General features: G+C 40.1%; 1 protein-coding gene across 1 annotated transcript; it reads left to right on the top strand.

Moving 5' to 3' along the window:
* The first annotated feature begins 4,012 nt into the window (after nt 1-4,012).
* On the top strand, nt 4,013-20,015 carry LOC149298925 (DNA replication ATP-dependent helicase/nuclease DNA2-like). Its single transcript, XM_089486778.1, has 21 exons — nt 4,013-4,116; nt 6,526-6,696; nt 7,106-7,292; nt 7,392-7,537; nt 10,128-10,244; nt 10,354-10,573; nt 11,780-11,897; nt 13,055-13,220; nt 13,511-13,705; nt 14,514-14,744; nt 15,054-15,170; nt 15,602-15,711; nt 15,822-15,931; nt 16,281-16,505; nt 16,759-16,952; nt 18,081-18,170; nt 18,256-18,457; nt 18,828-18,917; nt 19,097-19,279; nt 19,368-19,514; nt 19,971-20,015. The coding sequence occupies exons 1-21, from the start codon at nt 4,013-4,015 to the stop codon at nt 20,013-20,015; spliced, it is 3,168 nt and encodes a 1,055-aa protein (XP_089342904.1).
* Nucleotides 20,016-21,787: the final 1,772 nt, after the last annotated feature.

Here is a 21,787-nt window from a genome sequence, read left to right on the forward strand (position 1 = left end):
ATTAATTCAGCATGGCTGCATCTGGTAATATCTTTATATAGTAGTTCTTCACATGCATAGAGAGCTTTCTCGCTTCCGATTCTTTTATTTGGAAGCAAAACGACAGAACTAATGTAGATCTTCAGAAACATCAGTGTGTATATTTAGGAATAGAACAGCATAGCTGCTTCCACTGGGCCAGAAAGTAGATTTAGTGGGGTATGCATCAAAGTGCATTGATGGAGCGGGATCTCTCAACCTTTAACCATTGCTTCCTTCCAAGTATGATTAAAGGAGCACTCCCGTTATCTTATATCGTTTTATTGTCCTATGGTTGTAGGGCATATGTATATAATATTTGTTGCAAAAAGTCTCAAAGTACCTTTTTGTCTGTTTTGTGCAGGTACCCTGGGTCCCTTGTTAAATGTACTCTTTACTGCACTTCTGCTTTAAGTAATTTAAACCTGCGCACTGCTACGTACCCCACTGACAATACATGTGTGTGAAACAAGGTGAACGGTGGGAGTTCTCTCCGACTTCCAAATTGAAGTATGTGAGAGAGAACCACCAACTTGGTCAGATCGGCGCCTTATACGCACCATATGTTGATTTACTTAACAGCGAGTCTCGTTTAATTTAATCTAGCCACATTTATAATGCATTACATAATTCGTGGCAATATTGTTTCATATCCTATTAGTGGTGAAGCAATTACGGAGTAATTTAAATTATAATTGCATTGTTTAACCTATTTAGAGCCAGGGATCAAGCGGTGTTAATGAAATCGACAACAATATTTTATATGTATTTTTGGATAACTTGGGGGGGGGGGGGGGGTGTTTATGTCTCACTTATTTGCTTTGTAAATTTGTCGGAAAGCTAAGCATAATAGATAATAGTGCTAATTGTCTGCAGGAGCAGACTGTCCCGGGGGCAGGAGGCCAATTGCTCTCTGGGCCGGTCCAAGATTGTTTACGAATGTCCTGTCAGATTGGGACCAGGACGGTTCAGGTCATACTGGCCCTTTTGTAAACAATTTTGGGCAGGCCTGGGGAGACAGGAATCCATCAGGGTCACGTTAACATGAGGGTACATGATCCCACTGTGAAAGCGGGCGCTAGACAGAAATGATGGTGGGGGAGAGTATGAATAAATGTGTATGTATATTGGTTAGAATGAGAGTGTATGCATGAGTGTAGGATGGTGTGTGGGTGAGTATGTGTAAGTGTGTATACATATGTGTGCCTGTGTGTATACATATGTGTGCCTGTGTGTACGGGGAAACTCCACCAGCAGCACGGTCACACTGTTTATTGCTTGAACTGATTCTATTGAGACTTCAGCTGTGGCGACTGGATGCATCCTACCTTTTCATTAAGGACTCCTCCTTATAAACAGCGCATGTTGCTGAACAGCGATAACCATTATCAGAGGTGCTTGTAAATGTCATTTTAAATATCTCTTTATAACCGGGATAATTGCTTTTGAAGACTTGTTTGTATAATAAACTGTCATATTGGCATAAAAAAACCCCATACTTTGAGAAAGCAAAGGTCGGATCTTACTTTCCCAACGCTCGAAGCACTTGCGCCCTTGTTTTGGCAGTATTACTCTATATATGCTATGGTATTCTCAGGTAGCCACAGGGCAACAAATGTCTCTTGTGTCCACTGTTCAAATACAGGTAGCCAGCTGGATAGGCTTGCCTTGGCACGACAATGTCATTTTCATTATTTAAGAAAATGACTTGCATGTATTGTAAAAAGCTTAGGTTTTAATAACTAAGGAAATAAAGCTTTGACAATGTAAAAGAAAATGTAATTTATTTTTATCCGATAATAGGCAATTCTGGTGAGAAATTCCCATTATGGCAACTTTACATCAGAATGGATCTTTATAAAATAACCACAATGTATCTTTGTTTGTTTTTTTCAACCCAAGCTGTATAATTTATATATTTCACCTACTTTAAATTGAATTTTTTTTTTCTTTATCTCAGGCCCATTTTTCTTGTGTTTTCCATATTTTTGTCACTACCTCTTAGCCTGAGGAACGTTCACGATATAGAAATATACAATACTGCACTAGAGATACATTTTATTCTGATAAATTTACAATTAGAAATGTTTAATGTCACAGTAAACTGGTATAAATATTTTGGAAGAGCGCTGAACAATAGCCTTTCTACTTTTCTATCTATATATCTGTATATATTGTGCACTTCTTGTTTCTTATACACAGATGTCTTGATTCCTGTTGGGTTTGAATATTTCTTCTCATCTTAATTTTGCAGTGGTTTTTCCTTTTAGCTTTTTGTAGAGGTCTAAATTATTTTTTTTTTTAAACAAATTCCTTGCGTGCAATATTGTACTTTTTAAATGAATTGAATTATAATTAAATGTTCACTAAGCCAAGAAAGGTTATTAAAGCCATCACAAAACCAACCAGTGTGTGTTGTATGCCTCGATAAAACCTAACCTCTCTATTGGCGCATAAAGGAGAAGGTGACTATAATCATGGGACTTGCTCTTCGTTCTCCGTCAGACACCACGGGGTGTGTACATTGAGAGCTGGTTCCTGGTGTGTGTGTGTGTGGTTGATTTCTAGTTTTTTTTTCTAGTTTACATACATTTGACAAATTTGTGAAATAAACATTCTTGCCAACATACATTTTTTGTGTGTGTGTGGGGGGGGGGGGGGTGCCAAATACTCTAGATACCCCCTGATTCTCCCAATGCATTTGTTTTGTCTGATACGGCTGCGCTAGAATGTTGGGGATTGTTGGCTTGTAGAATGGAGGGGGGGCAAGGAGGAGGCAGGTAATAGTATACAACGGAGGCAAGAGAAGCCGCTATGAAGTGTAAGACGGGGGATTTACACCCTGCAGGGGCGGGTGGCGCACAAGGAAACCCCAATACGAAATGGTTAAATATATGAAACCAGTCAAATGCTTTTGGCTGTTAATATACATTTGTATATAGGTAAGGAACCTTTAAGAATGTATGTGTAATATATATATAATCATTACTTAATGCTTATGGCAATAGATCTCTATCTCAACCAATAGGTCAACCATTCAATCTGTCTCTACCTGATAACAAGTAAGTCAACCCGTGCCGCTCGCCTCCTTGATTATCACACCTGTGCCCAATAGGCTATTACAGTTTGCATTCTCTTCTCATTTTACTAACTGGGGTGGTGGATTCATGGAACGGACTCCCAGCAGACATGGTAGAGGTTCATACGGTGAGAGAGTTTAAACACGTATGGGATAGGCATATGGCTATCCTCATTCTAAGACAAGATTGGGCTGGTTAAAGATTTAGTATTTACATCAGAAGAAATGGACAGACTGGATAGCTCTCTCCGCCATCAAATTCTGTGTTTCTCATACGCTCTGTGCTAGGAACATGCTATATGTTACACTCTATATATTACACTCTATGTTGCACAAAGACAGAAAAGAGACAGTAATGGAATGTATATTTCACACATGCATAATGCATACACAATATATCACACGTGAATTCTGTAAATACGTTTCCATTAGATACCTGGCACCACAATATATGTTTCCTGGAGTTAATTCTGTATGTTTATTGCAATGCAGATAGGGCAGGTCAGGGTATGAATGCTGTTTTACCACACTTTGCTTTACAGCCAGAGACTGGAAGAGCACCCGGTAATAGGTATCAGGAATGGTCACACTGCTTAATGAGTGGATGAGTGACAGGGAGGCGTGGCTTTCCTGCCGTCTCAATACAGTACAAAGATGTGATTCACTCACCGATTAAACGTTCTGATCTCACAGAATCAACGGACAACGGTTACTGCGTCCCCTGCCATGGGACTGGTAAATACATTAACACCCAGCGACTGATAGGCTGTTTCTCGTGTTGCTTCTCCTACTTTCCCGCATTTTGCTAGGTTTGTTCCATACGAGTTGCCGTCCCGTCAAAGCGGGACCTATGAATAGGCGGGTAATGAATCGCGGTATAGAGCGTGTACAGGCTGCGTGCCGGTGACTGTCAGCATGGAGCTTCCGGGTAATGAGCCGCCCCCTCCAGCAGAGGATGAATGGCTGGAAATGATGATGGAGACGAGTTTTAATGAGGCCGAACAAAAGCCGAAACACAGGTAACCCCGCAGCCACAGAGGTGTATGTGACCGGTGTACGAGTACATGTCGGGTTATAGAATATATATATATATAAAATTACCAATCCATCTGTTTAGTAAAGCTTAAAACATCCTGTGACATACAAGTGTGCACCAAAACATTCAAATACTCGCATGTATTGCATGCTCCACATTTACTCCTGTGCAAAGTGCACATTATAATATTTGAAGGCACTTAGTTACTGAAACTGCTGTTGACCTTTTATGTGTGTGTGTGTGTGTGTGTGTGTGTTTTTATTAATTTACCCAGTTAAAGGACACTTCTTGTCATTATATATATATACATATATATATGCCACTTTATTAGGCACACCTGTTCAAATCAGCCAATCACATGACAGCAACTCAATGCATTTAAGCATGTGGATGTGGTCAAAACAACTTGCTGAAGTTCAAACCGAGCATCAGAATGGGAAAGAAAGGGGATTTAAGTGACTTTGAATGTGGCATGGTTGTTTTTCACATGGCCAACCATCTCTAGGGTTTACAGAGAGTGGTCCGAAAAAGAGAAATTATCCTGTGAGCCGCAGTTGTGTGGATGAAAATCCCTTGTTGAAGTCAGAGGAGAATGGGCAGACTGGTTCAAGATGACAGAAAGGCAACAGTAACTCAAATAACCACTCATTACAATCAAGGTGTGCAGAATACCATCTCTGAATGCATAACACGTCAAATCTTGAAGCAGATGGGCTACAGCAGGAGAAGACCACACCGGGTGCCACTCCTGTCAGCTAAGAACAGGAAACTGAGGCTACAATTCACACAGACTCACCAAAATTGGACAATGGAAGACTGGAAGAACGTTGCCTGGTCTGATGAGTCTCAATTTCAGCTGCAACATTCAGATGGCAGGGCCAGACTTTGGCATAAACAACATAAAAGCATGGATCCATCTAACGGTTCAGGCAGATGGTATAATTGTGTGGGGGACATTTTCTTGGCACACTTTGGGCCCCTTAGTACCAATTGAGCATCATTTAAACGTGACAGCCTACCTGAGTATTGTTGCTGACCATCCCTTCATGGCCACAGTGTACCAATCTTATCAATCCAATACAGCACCTTTGGGATATGGTGGAAAGGGAGATTCGCATCATGGATGTGTAGTAGGGATGCACCGAAATGAAAATTCTGGACCGAAACCGAAAATTCAGCATTCGCTTGGCTGAAACCAAAAATGATCCCCCCCAACACACCTATATAAAAAAAAAAAATAATAATAATACTGGTTGCTTGGGCATGATAGGAGTGTGATTACCGTTAACAATCTCATATATGTGTGTGTTTGGGTTTTTTTTCTGTCCATTTTTTGTGTTAACCACACTCTTATTAAAAGCAAGTAACACCAAAAATGGACAGAAAAAATTAAATAACAATATTATATATGATTAATGGCAAGCACACTCCTATCATGCCAAGGTTCCGGCATGTACTGGCTGGCTGATTACAGCCTCCCTATGCCATGCTACCCCCCCCCCCCCCTACACGTCTATGCTATTACACAGACAGACACACACACACACTCATTTATTTACTAATTCATTCCCTTAATCACGCATACTTGTTCATACACCCTCCGCCACCCCCTTAACTGAACTGCAGATGTCTCACTCGCAGAGGTCCTGCTGCTTCCCTCTGTGTTGTTCGCACTCTGATATCGGCTGATATCTTTCGGCCGCTGATGTATCGGTGCATCCCTAATGTGTAGTCAACAAATCTGCAGCAACTGTGTGATGCCATCATGTCCGTATGGACCAAAATCTCTGAGGAATGTTTCCAGCACCTTGTAGAAAGTATGGCATGAAGAATGATACTAGCAAGGTGTAGCTAATAAAGTGGCCAGTGTGTGTATATGTGTATAATCTCAATGAAAAAATATGAAGAGAACCCTTTAGATACCTTGATCAATTGCTTGCATGTTTAATTTATAGGTCAAAGTGGCTCCAAAATACACCTGTAATCCCGTTTTATTGGTGGGACTTCAGGTTTGTTAACTCCTGACTCCAATCAGCTTTTCTTGAAGTATTTAGCCTAGGGGTCACCATATCTTTTCTAACCCACACTGTGAATGTTTGAATGATGCATTCAATAAGGATAAGGACCATACAATAATTTGATTAGTTTAAATGGATTGAGTTTGTTCCTTATTGTAGTTTTAGATGAAAATCGGATCTTAATTTAAAACAAATTTATATATTATAAATTGCCACTGTATATATAATCGTGGATTATCCTTTTATCCACAAGTTAAAAGGTTAAACTTTATAATGGGTAGCATATCAAACCACTGGGATTCTTTCATTTATGGGAGAGTACCTAAATTACTGTCAATCCAAGTGCTAGGATTACAAAACTTTGTGTATTGCAGATACCCAAAAATTACTATCCCGTGGAGTAAATTATGCAGAGGCCTCAACAACAGATACTGCGTTCTGGATGTTAAGGAAGTGTATGGACCGAAGGCGGAAGAGAAACACCTGACTATTACAGTATCACAGGAGGGCAGCGACACCGAGCTCTGTATTCTTAAGGATGATTGGTAATGGGTCATAACCTAGATAATGAGCTTTTAATGAATAATAAAAGGCATGTTTGAATTCACCATTTTATAACTTTATTATTTCCTTGATTTGAAATCAAGGAAGGGCTGGCCCAGGGGCAGGTGAAGGTATGTAAACCGTATTGGCCCCTTGCAACTTGCATGTGCACTGACACACAAACATTCAAGCTGAAACACGCTTACACATACATATTGATGGTCACACACTTCTACATACACTTTCACTCTAACATACATACGACGAGGTCGTGTAACCTCACTCCACCTGCTGCCACGAGCTGAGCAAGAGTCCCCTCCTATTTGAAATAGTGATAAGGGGTAGTATTTTCCATAGATCTGATTGCAAAATGATGCCATTTATTTTATATACCCTTTTCCATGTTTTTAGGGTAACTCTTCAAATAAACCCTGGAGATATTATTCACTTGGAAGGAAGTTGTGTGCAGGACAATACTTGGACTATAAACAGAGACTCAGGATATATTATTTTGTACCCTGACATGCTTGTGTCTGGCACCAGTATAGCAAATGCAATTAGGTGTTTGCGAAGATCAGTCTTAAGCGAAAAATTCAAGGTGAGTATTATGCTGAGTATTATGCTGGCCAATGACACAACAGTTTAGATTGCGTTTTTCTTCACACTTTTTGTATGTTTTCTTTTTTCTTCTTTCTAGGTTTGTGATAAAGGATCTCGTCAGATGCTGATAGGCACAATGCTGCATGATATTTTCCAAAGAGCGACGACACAGGGGTTTACCCAAGAAATGTTGCAAGAGCTTGCCCTTCAGGCAGTGCATGGCCCAAAATATTTGAAAGAGATGTAAGTGGCATCGCCTATAAATTATCTGTATGTTGCTATTAGGGCTGCAACAACTAATCGATAAAATCGATAATAATCGATAATGAAATTCGTTGCCGACGAATTTCATTATCGATTAGTTGAATCGATTATTATCGATTATAAAATGAGGGTTTTTTCAGAGCAAACGCTCTGAAAAATACCCCTCATTATATAATCCGTTTAGTCTGACTCACAGCAGCAGCTCCTACTTACCAGCCCCTCCCTGTAATCACTGTGACAACTGGCCCCGCCCCCTTCCTTCTCCCAGAAGGCCAGAACCACATGGCTGTGACACTCATCTAACTGTAAGTATAAAATTAATATTTGGGCTGCTGAAAGTTAGGGTAAGTGGGAGTTAATTTAGGGGCAGTTATGGTTAATGGGGTGTTTAGGGTTAATTTAGGGGAAGTTATGGTTAATGGGGTGTTTAGGGGCAGCTATGGTTAATGGGGTGTTTAGGGTTAATTTAGGAGCAGCTGTGGTTAATGGGGTGTTTGAGGTTAATTTGAGGCAGTTGTGGTTAATGGTATGTTTAAGGTTAATTTAGGGGCTGTTGTGGTTGACAGGGTCTTTAGGGTTAATTTAGGGGATGCTGTGGTTAATGGGGTGTTTAGGGTTAATTTAGGGGCAGTTATGGTTAATGGGGTGTTTAGGGTTAATTTAGGGGCAGTTATGGTTAATGGGGTGTTTAGGGTTAATTTAGGGTAGTTGTTTTGATGGGGTATTTAGAGTTAATTTAGGGGTAGTTATGGTTAATGGGGTGTTTAGGGTTAATTTAATGATGAGGACTGAGGGTTAATTTGATTAATTTAATAAAGTTAACTTAAGGTGCAGTTAGAGATAAAGGGGGGCCAAACTAAGGGGAATCTAAATCCTGGGGGCAGTGAAGATTAACCCAGTACTTATTTAAAAAAGTATGATGTCAGTGTGATGTGAACGGGTCTGTGACTCTATGAGGGCACCATGAGATATCTGGGGGGTATAAGGCATATCAGGGGAGGACGGAGAGACATATCCGGGGGTATAAGGCATATACGGTATATAAGGCATATGTGGGGAGGGCAGTGTGTCATGTCTGGGGAGGACGGAGTGGTGTATCAGGGTGTATAAGGCATATCTGGGGCCACAGTGGCATATCTGGGGGTAGACTGGAGTGGCATATGTGGGGAGGGCAGCGTGGCATGTCTGGGAGGTAGTGTGGCATGTCTGGGGAGGATGGAGTGGTGTATCAGGGGGTATAAGGCGTATCAGGCACAGTGGCATATGTGGGGGTGGAGTGGCATATGTGGGAGGCAGCGTGCAGTGGCATATGTGGGAGGCAGCGTGGAATGGTATATGTGGGAGGCAGCGTGGAATGGTATATGTGGGAGGCAGCGTGGCATATGTGGGAGGCAGAGTGGAGTGGTATATGTGGGAGGCAGCGTGGCACATGTGGGAGGCAGCGTGGCATATGTGGGAGGCAGCATGGCATATGTGGGAGGCAGCGTGGAGTGGCATATGTGGGAGGCAGCGTGGAGTGGCATATGTGGGAGGCAGCGTGGCGTGGCATATGTGGGAGGCAGCGTGGAGTGGTATATGTGGGAGGCAGCGTGGAGTGGTATATGTGGGGGGCAGCGTGGAGTGGAATATGTGGGAGGCAGCGTGGAGTGGTATATGTGGGGGGCAGCGTGGAGTGGTATATGTGGGGGGCAGCGTGGAGTGGTATATGTGGGAGGCAGCGTGGAGTGGTATATGTGGGAGGCAGCGTGGAGTGGCATATGTGGGGGGCAGCGTGGCGTGGCATATGTGGGAGGCAGCGTGGCAAGCCTGGGCTCAAACGTGCATAAATTGGGGGGGGCTGGTTGGGAAATAAAGACAAGAAATGTATTTTATCAAAGTTTTTTTTTATTCTGATGTTTGTATTTAACAATTTGTTAAATTATTTTAAATAAATGAAAAATTTACATTCATTTTTTTATCCGATTAATCGAAAAAATAATCGGCCAACTAATCGATTATGAAAATAATCGTTAGTTGCAGCCCTAGTTGCTATAAAATTATGTTGGGATACTTGCTGGAACAATAAGTCTTGAGAGGCTCAGCAGGTCAGCACCTGCTACACGGGGACTTCAGAGACTTCTCTTCCCTGTGACATTCATCTCATACTCTGCTTCCTTGTTCCTCCGTAATAGAGGTAATGGAGACACAGCGTCGGCCTACTGTAGCGCTTGCCATCCTTGTATTTTGCTAGTTTTCTGTTCATCGCTTCCTTTGGTGATTATGTAAATTAGTATTTCTGAAAAATGATTTAACAATATATACGGTAATTTCTTATTTTACGATCCTTGCTTCTAAGAATGTTCCTCTTGACCTGAATTATTTATTAAAGCACACATCGAGGCAGACTGTTTAACTCTGTACTTCATGCACCAAAATGTACCCATCAGGCTCTGCTGGATTAAGTGGCCAAATACCTTTTTGAGAACTTAACGATTATATTTAGAGACCATATTATATACCTAATTCACTTTGATGCAGTTTGACATTCTACTGCTAATCTGTCCATTATACATTTGTCTTCTGTCTCCAGGTATCAGTTAAGTTTAAATCAAGCTGAAATTATGGATGAAGTGCAAGAATACCTGCCGTCGTTCATTAAGTGGGCCGATGATTGCATGATTCCTCCAGCTCAAGGCAAATATAAACTGTAAGGCCTTAATTTGCTGATTTTCTCATTGTGAGGTGCCTTTTTTTTATTTTACATTTGCAGTAGTATTGCACTGCCTCTAATAAAATGTTTTACTGTTTTATTTCAGATCAAAATCCGAAGAGCAAAGGCACGTGACAAGTGACAAACAAGTGGCAGAGTTTTTGGACATAGAGGAAAATATTTGGTCCCCGAGGTTTGGCTTGAAGGGAAAAATTGATGTAACGGCTAAAGTTAAAATTCATCAGAAATCCAAAAGTTATTTTAAAACCATGCCTCTGGAACTGAAAACCGGCAAGGAGTCAAACTCCATTGAACACAGAAGTCAGGTGGGTTTTTAGATCTGATGGTCTAAAAGAAATGGTTAACTTGGAGTATAAGAATGTTCAACTGAGTTATGGCAGAGTATATTAATGTTACATGGATATACTCAGTTGGCAAGGCTCTGCCAAACAGAGGTCCAAATGATACATGTCAGGGGAAGCTGCTAGTAAGCTAATACAGCAACGGTTACACTTCACACATTTCACTAAAACGCTCTGTTTGCTTTATTGATTGCTGAGAAAATATATCTGACGTGGTCACTTATTTAATTTGCATATGCTGGCAAACTATGATTAGTTAACTTAATTAGGGTAATCGGCAACTAATATTTTGAAAAACACAACGTTGCTGATTTGATGATGGAGAGGAAAGCAGTATGTATGTGATCTCAAAGAGAGCCTCTGGTGTTTCCATATATACAACATTAAATATTGGTCTTCACCTTAATTAACTGACAGAAATGTTGGGAATAGGCTTGTTAATCTAGTTCGCTTGAAAGTGTCTGCACTTTTATATCTAGATGTACAGAAAGATAACCCTGGGCCGTCTATGTGAGTGTCAGTGTCTGATGTAGAGAGTGCTAAAGATGGAAAATCTTATGATTGATTTCTTGTCCTGTATATAAACCCCCCCCCCCAATTAATTCACTGCTGCTACTGTGCAACTTTCCTGTAAAGCCTTCGGCAGGAGGCCGCATTGCCACATTACTTGTGCTGCTCACAACGAGCAAATGTTGAGTCAGAGAAAGGCAAAGGGAAAAAACAATAAAATCCGCTGTATCCAGGTTAACCTGGGATAGGAAAATGGATATGGTGGTATCTGAAGGTAATGAGTCTTTAGAGTTGATAGATTTTTTTTATTATTTGTTTTTATCGGGCCAACATACAAAAAGATGGCATGTTACAAAAGCTTTCAAGACCTCAGATGTCTCTTCTCTAGATGGAATCCTCCTACATCCCTCCTTAAAGTCTGCATCCCAGTATTTCATGATTTGAGTAACAGTATCACATTCTTAAATTTTATTTTAATAAGGTTTTGTTTTTTTTTCTACATTGCCAAGACGATGACTATTAGGCTTCTATCTGTTTGATCTCTAAATGCCTTCTAGGTGAAACAGTTTTTAGACTATTATACTATTTTTTTTTTTAGTTCTCCACCGGTATACAATTGAGCGAGATTTATCTATGCAATATTTATTTATTTTTACGTAGGTGGTTTTGTACACTTTACTAAGTCAGCAGAGGAGAGAAGACCCGGAAGCTGGTTTACTGTTGTATCTGAAAACAGGAACTATGTATGCAGTGCCTGGAAACCATCTGGATAGAAGAGGTAACCTATTGGGGGATGAGTTTGTGCAATGCTTCCAAATGAGGGGAATGGCACTTTATTTTCTGTGAAAGATTTAGTAATGTACAGAGTAGCCAGAGTTCTAGAGCTGGAATCCTCCAATCAGCATAGTGTGTTATACTTTTTCTTTTTTGTGTGTTTTAATGACAATGGTGTCCTAGTGTACATAATTAAGTAGCTGCTGGCCTTAAAACGCCAGGGCCACTTCTCTTCCCCTGTCCAGTCCTGTATGGGTATTGTCCACATGACCCTTAAACGCATTTCTTAACTGTTGAAATTTTTACATGGATCATTTTACTACATGTGTAAACATTTTGTCTGTATTTGTTAGATTGTACTTATGTAGACTTTCGACCAGTGGAGCTTCTTGAGTTGACCGCACATAATGTATAAAAAAAGAGAAGCCTCATTAGCAGTGGTATGATGACTTCACTCAGGGGATAGACCCTTAGTGATGGGGACTCATTGTCATCCTACCATACTATATCTGAGTTACCGTTACCCTAAAACAAGAATCCTAGAATATCTAGGAACCTTACACTTACTGGGTGTTTTCCTTCCTTTCTTAAAGGAGCCCTGCAGCACTATCTGCACGTTAGATGCATATTGGAGTCCACTTTTCCTGCATGAATTCTTTAGTTATTGGTGTTGGAGAATGTGACCGTTTCATTAGGCTCCTACCCCAGCTGCCTCTATTGAAAGTGGCTAATATTTGTGTGTAAACTTGCATGCACCCCCGTCCTAGTCAGTGGGGGGCACAGGCTCGATCGCTTGTATGCTATCAAGCATTGGTGTTTTGCTATCATGCATGCGATTGACTGCTGCTAAGCTCTGTTGACCTCGGTGAAAGTCCTACTGACCGTGTGCAAGAAGTAATGCTTCCTTATTACTATTACTGGTTTCAGTAGCGGGAGCCAGGGGAGGACTCCTAAAAGTCTAATTGTGTTACCCCCAATAACTGAAGAATTAACCAATTGGCATGCAGTATAAAATGCATTGGGATCCATACAAAATAGAATGTCTTTTAGAGAAAATAAAAGGCTTGTCTGTTGGGATCTTCTAATTCATGTTGAATGTAGAAGTACTCGGTTGTAAAGGTTTAGAGAAAACACAATTCTTGTTGCTTTTTTTGTTTACAGAACTCTTGAAGATTAGAAATGGACTGTCCTTTTACCTTACAAATGTCATACGCAGATCAGATAATGGAAGTAAGGAAATTAAACTAGCCTCTCTACCTCCAGTAATCGCTGATAGACAAGCCTGCAAATTTTGCTCACAACAGAGGAACTGTGCCCTTTACAGCAGGTAAATTGTGGCCCATGTTTCAGTTTACATAAACCAACTGCATGTATTAACTTTCCATATGGCCTAGATAAAAATGTAATGTTTGGTTCAAATTATTGCCTTTACCAACAGGTATAGCCAAGTCGCTGGCATTTTGTTCTGTATCATAAATGTTTATCCCTGTAATAGTCTAAAGGTGGTGGTCATTTATTACCCATTGAACCAGAGGTATCTCCGAAGAAGTGCTTGTTTCATACTGTTAAGCTTAATGTTTGTTGGCAGAATTTTTATGTATTATTGTTTTTGGATAGGTCTGTGGAACAACAAAATGAAACTTGCTCTGTCCCTTCTGAAATGATCCCAGTCATTGAGAAGGAGACTGAACACTTGAAAGAATCTCATCTTCAATATTTCAGTCTCTGGTACCTCATGTGCTCTTTAGAGGCACATTTAAAGGAATCTAAAATGGGACGCCGCAATATTTGGTTGATGTCGGCATCTGAAAGGTATGTTCATCGGTGTAAGTGGTTGGGTACTTGCCGGCAGTAATATTTCCAGGGGACAATAGTATTATATAAGAAAACCTACTGGAAGGTCACTGGAGGACAGGCGAGGCTCAGCAGGGTCTGTCTAGACCCTGCTGGAATCTCTGTTTGCTCCCCCTGCTAGCTGATGGCACACATTGTGATCAGCAAGGCTGCTTGCTGATCACTGTAATCCGTGCGGGGGAGATTGAAGGGAAGAGAGTGAGACACAATGTTTCTCTCTCTTCCCACAAGATATACTCTGTGTGTAATAAATATATTTGTCTTTTTTCTGCAATATTCCCCCTTTACAGAGTCTAGTGATTTCATGGCTCCCACTTATCTCTCCTGTGCTGATCACACTGTGATCAGAAAGCATGGCTCCATAGCTTTGCAAAGCACGTGATCAGCCTGCAGGGGGATCAATCACTTCTTCTGGCAGGTGTCGGCATTTACATCTTGCAGAAGGAATGGCCGATCACGTTTTCATACTGTACAAATGTGCTGGTGCTCATTGGCTTCTTCTGTCGGGAAAGTACAGTCGATAATATGTGATATTTTTATTTATTTTTATATTTTTATTAATCCTATAAGAAGTGTTCCCTGTTAGAGCACATTGATGATACTAGCATTCTGTTTTGACTAGGCTATCTGGCAGACTCATATGTATACTCCCTCCTAGGTTTCTCTTTCTTCAAAAAAAAAAATAGTTATGTTTTAAAATAGTGTTACATGGAATGTACGTTGTAATACATTTTCTCATTTAAATGTCATTTGTTTGGGTTTTCAGAGAGGAGGATGGACAGTGTATTGGAAATCTTTTAAGGACCGGTACCGTGCAGCCTTTCTCTGATGGACAGTACTTGCACTGCTTTCAACGCAAAACCGATACAATTCCCAGAACTAACTTGATATCTGGGGACAGAGTCGTAGTAAGCGGAGAAGAGAGTCGGTTGCTTGCATTGTGTGCTGGCTACATCCGGGAAGTGAGCACCGATAGCATTACCTGCATTTTGGACAGGTAGGTTTCCAAGACGTTTCATCAATTTATATTTGAGGTTGTGGAGAAGTTCTTGCCGTTGCTTTATTACGTTATCAGCATTTATGATGAGATTAAAAGCTAAAATGTAGGAGGCGATGTTCTTGCTGCTTTTTGCCAAAACCGAAAGATTTTCCAGTAGTGTCTGATACATTGATGCGCCGGCCTCCTATTACAGGCTGTACATTGGTTTTCTATTCAATAAATCTGGACGTATTCCTGGCAGTACAGTATTTTTCCCTTCAAATTATTATTTTTTGCTATAACTTGATTTTGTATGGGTTTTCCTAGGAATTTAGCGAAGCTTCCCGAGGATACATTATTTAGACTGGATCATGAAGAAGGAGGAGGTGGCTTAGATGCCCACCTGGGAAATTTGTCAAAGCTGATGGAAAATTCTGCTGCAAGGTAAGTGCGTTGGATGTCATCAAAATATTGATGTGCCACTAAACATATTTGGAATACGTATACGGCACTGTTTGTCGGTACGGTTGTTGTGACCAATAGCAGGAAGTGTCTCTATTTTTACATTAAAGGCATATGCTAGATAACTAGCTTTCTAATATCCTGTGATTAGTTAGCAGGCACAGCAACTAACCGTGTGTGGACGAGTCAAGCCACGAGGTTTTAGGGACTTTGTTTTTCTATTCCACCCTTCTGGACTTACACTCCACTTCCTGCCGTCACAGAGCCCCATTTCTTATTGACTCTATGAGGTTCCCTTAGGAATCAAAGTACTTCATTGTTTAATACAGTTGTTTGCTTTGAATGTTCATAATGTAGTAACATTGGTTTTAATAAACAACAAAATCACTTTTTCTTCAACTTTTATGGTGTAGCGAGAAGCTGAGGAATTTGGTCATTGACTTCAGCAGACCTCAGTTTGTTCAGCATTTAAGTTCTGTTCTCCCTCACAATGCAAAGGACACCGTCGCCAATATATTAAAAGGTAATCTTATTATATCTGTCTCATTATTAGAACTGATTTATTTTTATAAAAACATTGAATTAATGCAATGAAACATGCATCTTTTGGTAACCTTTTTATTTTAATTACAGGTCTCAATAAGCCTCAGAAGCAAGCCATGAAACGTGTCCTACTGTCTAAAGATTACACTCTTATTGTTGGGATGCCAGGGACAGGCAAAACCACTACAATCTGCACTCTAGTAAGATGATTACACTAATATTTCATACTTGGTGTATCGGAAAGTCGGGGTAAATAACTGGAATCTTACTTTAAAGCACCAGCACAAACATTTTACTTGAGTTATACCATATTATTTTTCTCAAACATTACCTTTTTATTCAGTAAAGGGGGAGTTTGTGGGGTGATATAGCTTCAACTGCCTGAGCTCTCTCTGCATTATGTCCAGGCTTTATCTGCCCTGTAAATGTGTTTGGACAACGCAGTATTACTGGTGGCACAAGGCAGCAAATGCAGCGTTAGGTTTGATCTGTTACTGTCATTCATAACACGTGGTTCCGTATAATCGCCACTGTGCCCTTTGTTCCTAGGTCCGAATTCTTTATGCGTGTGGTTTCAGCGTGCTTCTGACTAGTTACACGCATTCTGCGGTTGATAACATCCTGCTGAAGCTAAAAAAGTTCCAAGTGGGGTTTTTGCGCTTAGGGCGGACACAAAAAATACACCCGGATGTGCAGAAGTTTGGTGAAGAAGAAATATGCAAGGCCAGGTCGATAAAATCTTTAAGTGGCTTACGAGAACTCTACAACAGTCAGGTACGTTAATCAGCCTGATCTGCGCAGGTAACGTGCAAGTTCTTGGGGTGAAGATAAGCTGCAAAGGTTTGTCACAGTAGATGGTTTTTATGCTACGAGATGTCTCATTTTGGGCCATCATTTTAGAGCTGTTTAATTACAATAATGTTTGTAAACGGGTCTCTCAACTCGCATATTTGTATCATATGTAAGTTAACAGAATATTTTAACATTGTTTTGTATGATTTTCTTTAACTGATTTCTTCCTTTTTAGCCTGTGGTTGCAACAACCTGTATGGGCGTCAACCATCCAGTGTTCACGCAGAGGCGATTTGACTTTTGCATTGTGGATGAAGCATCGCAGATTAGTCAGCCGATTTGCCTTGGCCCCTTATTCTTTGCAGACAGATTCGTCTTAGTGGGAGATCATCAACAGCTTCCACCCCTAGTTCAGAGCTCCGAAGCAAGGTAATAACGTGGTCAGGGCTATAAGTGTTAGACTGAATTGATCCATTGGGGATGTTTATCTTGACTTTTAAAATGCCCTTCTTACACCTAATATTTACAATCCACTACTAGCATATTTCTACCAGTGTGCATGTGACTAAGAAAACCTAGTGGATAAGTAAAAAAGATTTTTATTTTTTTTTCTTCTTGCTTTTGGATGAACTAGTGACCTTTCGCCTCTTGATTCATAACCTTTCCTGCTAGCTAGTAACACAATCTTGATACTGAATGTCTTATTACCATTGTCCCTCCTTGTCAATCAGAGATGTATACCGAATGGGCAAAGAGATGACTTGAGCTAGTTGTGATATAGTTATGCTTATTGGTGATTAGATCAGGCAAAGAAACTTTGATGTAGACTACTTGGTGACCAAAATCCTAAAATGCTTACAGACACACGAAGCCAACGAGAGACCCGGTATATATTTCAATATCGTGCTTTAAAGATAAATTAAATGTGTTAAAAGCACTCATCCGGGAAATTACATTTTAAATCTAATCTATTACTCAAATCCTTCAGTCTGTTCTTTTTTTGTTGGGGGATGCTGAAAAGGTTGACATCCCAGACAAGTGTAGATAGAAGGCTTTTCTCATCCTACTGTGCTTAAGTAGGAGGAAATAAAACTCTTATATTGCATATGGATTACAAAGAATATAAAAACTCCTGTTCTGAATAGTAATTGGCAAGTAGTTTTTGATGTTGATACTGATGCTATTGATATCCATGGCAAAACCCTGGTTAATTAAATGACATGCTATTTTTAATCTAACCACTATTTAACCTTTGTGGAAACATTAACTGTAGCCCTCTTTATAGCCGAAACAGAAGCTGAACTGTGTAGAGTCATTGAAAGATGTTATGTCTGACATTATAAACTTAAGTCAAATGTCTCTGCTGCAGTAATTAGGGACATTGAATAATCCAAAAAACTCCCTCTTGTCTTTAGTGGTGCCCATGCTTATTTGGATTGTGCTACTGATGATTTATAGGTCAGATCTGATCCCCATGCATTGTATTCTAGTGGCTCTGGTAGACCTTTTTATACTGTGACCGTCTGTCTCCTCTAAACTTTACTTGCCTGTTACCAGAGACCTTGGGATGAGTGAGAGTTTGTTTAAAAGACTGGAGAAGAATCAAGATGCTGTTGTGGAGTTGACCGTGCAGTATCGCATGAACAGGTAATCACTTACGATGTGTCTTCGCACAAGTACACAGGTAAGGTGAGTTAATATTCACGTCCACTACTATTTGTGTCCACTTCAGCAAGATAATGGCTCTGAGCAATAATCTGGTATATGAAGGACGGCTAGAATGTGCCTCTGATCGCGTGTCTACAGCAACAGTTCAGCTGCCTCATTTGAAGACTTTAAAGCTGGAACTTGAATTTAAGGAGAGTCTTGAATCGTCATGGGTTAAAAATGTATTGGAGCCTACCAATCCTGTCTGCTTTCTAAATACAGAGGAGGTACGTTTAATATGTGTCTTGTGTCATTTGTTTACTAGAGCACACCTAACTTTCTTAATGCTTCAACTAAGAGAGTTAAGAGGGAAGGTATTTACGAAACCCCTTGAAGACTTCTTTCTGTCTACGCGGCCGGCATGTTCTTCAGATTTAGTTTTGATCTTTGTCCGCATCTTATTTAGGTCTGAATTATAGCAATGTGAAAGTACCTTTATTGTCTATAATACATTCATTAATGCATTAGTTAAGTTCAACCATTCGCAGCACATCAGGAGTATTTTTAATGGCTGTAAATGTTGAATAAAAGTTGTTTTCAGCTTAAATGGAAACAATTTTGTGTGTATGTATGTATGTATAATTTCCAATATTCTAGATCCCGGCTCTAGAAACAGAAGAAAAGGGAGGTGTCAGTAACTGGATTGAAGCTAAGCTGGTGTTCCACCTGACGTCCCTGTTTCTAAAGGTATATTCAATGATTCCTTAAAAATATTGCAATCATCCTTGTATCAAAGTCTTTGAGATCCTAAGATTGTTGTTTTTTGTTTTTTTTTGTACCAAACATAATGTTATAACGCACAATAATATTTGTACATGGGTAAGCTCTACTTAGTATGTCATGTCTATTTTGTTTTCACCGAAAAGGCTGGCTGCAAGCCCTCCGACATTGGCATCATAGCTCCTTACCGGCAGCAATTGAAAGTAATTTCTAGTTATTTGACGTCATTGTCCTGCAGTGGAGTAGAAGTGAATACAGTTGACAAATACCAAGGAAGAGACAAGAGTGTCATCATGGTGTCCTTTGTTAGAAGCAATATTGATGGAAGAGTAAGTTAATTGCCGATGCCTCCTAGTGGTTTTTGTGCTTTAAATGTGTAGTCCATAGGCTAACCAGGTCCTTTTTCCCTATAAGCAGCTGGGTGACTTACTAAAAGACTGGAGGAGGCTGAATGTGGCTCTCACGAGGGCCAAACACAAGCTGATCATGTTGGGCTGCGTTCCAACTCTCTGTCGCTTTGAGTCTTTGGAGAAGCTGATAACCTTTATCAAGAGCGATAACCTCATATCCTTTTTAAAATAGAATAAATACAATGGAAGTGCATAATTAGCAATATTATATATATATATATATATATATATATATATATAATATTGCCTGTTCAGGTTTGTATATGTGTTTAGTCACTGCAGTTCTTCTTGTAGAGATAGGCATAGCCTATCAAGTACTAATAATAATACTTCATCGTGCTGTGGGCAGAGTATAGCATGTATGAGATCTGTACGTCTTGTGGATTTTGTTTGGCTGATCGCTCTTATGTTTAAGTAGCTGAAATTCGCGAATTATGGATTCCGTCTTGCTGCTTGTGTTTGTAGTGTGCAAGACCAAATAACGAAGCTGGTAATTCTATTTGTTCAACATTAGCATGTTCGTGTGCGGCGTTACCATTAACGCATTCATCTGTGCTGCTTATATATATTATACGCGTCACTCTGCATTGAGTTTCCTTGACACTTGAACATTTTTAATCTTCCACCGAAAGCCCATGAACATTTCCCTGGATGAGTGCCGGCGTCTAATCCATGTCAGTGCGCGTTACTACAGATCAGTTGGAGCTGGAGTCTTGTTTAGTCGATATCTCTTTGAGCCGTGCATCTCATTTTGGACATCGACGTTGGCTCTGAGACGGACGTTATGTTGCTGTTCACACGGGCAATATGCAGTTAGCCTTTGACATGAATTACCTGAACAGAAAAGGACAAAATTGTGTTTCCATGATTTAGGTATGGTGAACGTTGCAAATCACAAGGCTTACTGACTAGTCAGTGGTGTGAGTTCACTTGGTAGATATAATAAGCTACAAGTCACTTGTGGCACCCATTCATTTCAGTATTATAGCCTTCTAGCTGGATTCAGCAGAAGCAGAAAGTCACTGAATTTATATTGACCTCAAAGGAGCCATACTGCATCATTCTGCCAGATCTTGCCTACAGAAACTTTGGTGCTCTGACATTGGGAATATCATCTGCGTGTGCCATCTCTCACATGATGGCTGTTGTAATTCCCATATGGATTTCAGGCACATTATCAAGGTTCCTGCGGGATGTTTAGTCGGCCAATATAATCTGCCGTATACACCAGCCTTTACTACAGAGCCTTTGTTGCTCACAAATATCTTCCTGTACATGACGCAGGATGTTGTTTAAGGTCTAACCAATGTTTGAGATGGTTAGACGACCGCCTGTTTTTTGGAATGGCTGCATCAGCCACTCAGGTTTTATAGTTGACATTTCTAACTACAGCACACTAACATTAGCACTGTTTTTTATAATGTGATATCCCCTGTCTTTATAAGTGCAGGTAAAATAAAGTTCTATAATGTAATAAGCTATTGTTTTTTTTTGTAATAATTTAGAGAAAATAAACTGGTTTTTTTTGAATTTATACACGTCTTTGATTATGTATAAAATGTTTGTTTACATGCTTACCTGACACTAATCGTTCCCCAAATATGCTTCTAAGATGTAGAGAGGCTCGGGAGACTGGAAATCCCAATCATTTGCCTGCACAAGGTGTATAAAAGTAAATTGCTACACTACCAAATGTTGAGTTATTATTATTCCCCTTGTATTGATGTTCCTCTGCTCAATGAAGCCGCAAATTAGGGTTTATTCCCTAAATCTATGTTGCAATGAGATTGAAAATTATTTTCAGCAATAAACTATGACCAGAAATATGTGGACACATAGGGGGCCATCTCCATAGACAAACATTGGCAGTAGAATGGGTTGCGCTGAAGAGCTCAGTGGCTTTAAACATGGCGGTGTCATAGGGTGCCACAAGTCCGTTTATGAAATGTTTGCCCTGCTAGATCTGCCCCAGTAAGTGGCATTACAAAATGTTTTTGTTTCAGACAGTTTCCCTTTGAGTCGTACTAGTGATACTTGGGATTTAACCCTAAGAAACCCAGGAGTCCAATAAATCCACGAAGCCTCAAACCGTGATCATGTCATCAACTTGATTTATTGTAATTCGCTATTATATAATCTTCATTTTAGTTTTTATTTCATTTTTTGTTTGAGAAACATTCTATGTACATACACTATGTATATTAATATTGCTTTTGTATCTTATCTAAAATCCAGAACAAATCACAAGGTTCTCTAAAACGCTGACTGAGACAAATTGAACCTCTACTGGTATTTAAGTTGGTCACAGCTGGCGGTATCGCACAAGTCACAGGCGTGGATTTAGCTGCAAATAATGTGCGGCTTGCCTTAGGGAACCAGATTTCCATGTTTTCTTCCCTTCTCTTTAGTAATGCCTTGTAGGGACCT

Source organism: Sceloporus occidentalis, unplaced genomic scaffold, assembly GCF_023333645.1.
Source record: "Sceloporus occidentalis isolate IW3139 unplaced genomic scaffold, rSceOcc1.0.p SCAF_30, whole genome shotgun sequence".
Taxonomy (NCBI): domain Eukaryota; kingdom Metazoa; phylum Chordata; class Lepidosauria; order Squamata; family Phrynosomatidae; genus Sceloporus; species Sceloporus occidentalis.

Coding starts and splice junctions, on each gene's coding strand:
- LOC149298925 (XM_089486778.1), top strand. CDS start 4,013: ATGGAGCTTCCGGGTAATGAGCCGCCCCCTCCAGCAGAGGATGAATGG. Junction 7,293..7,391: donor TCTTAAGCGAAAAATTCAAG/GTGAGTATTATG, acceptor TCTTCTTTCTAG/GTTTGTGATAAAGGATCTCG. Junction 10,245..10,353: donor GCTCAAGGCAAATATAAACT/GTAAGGCCTTAA, acceptor GTTTTATTTCAG/ATCAAAATCCGAAGAGCAAA.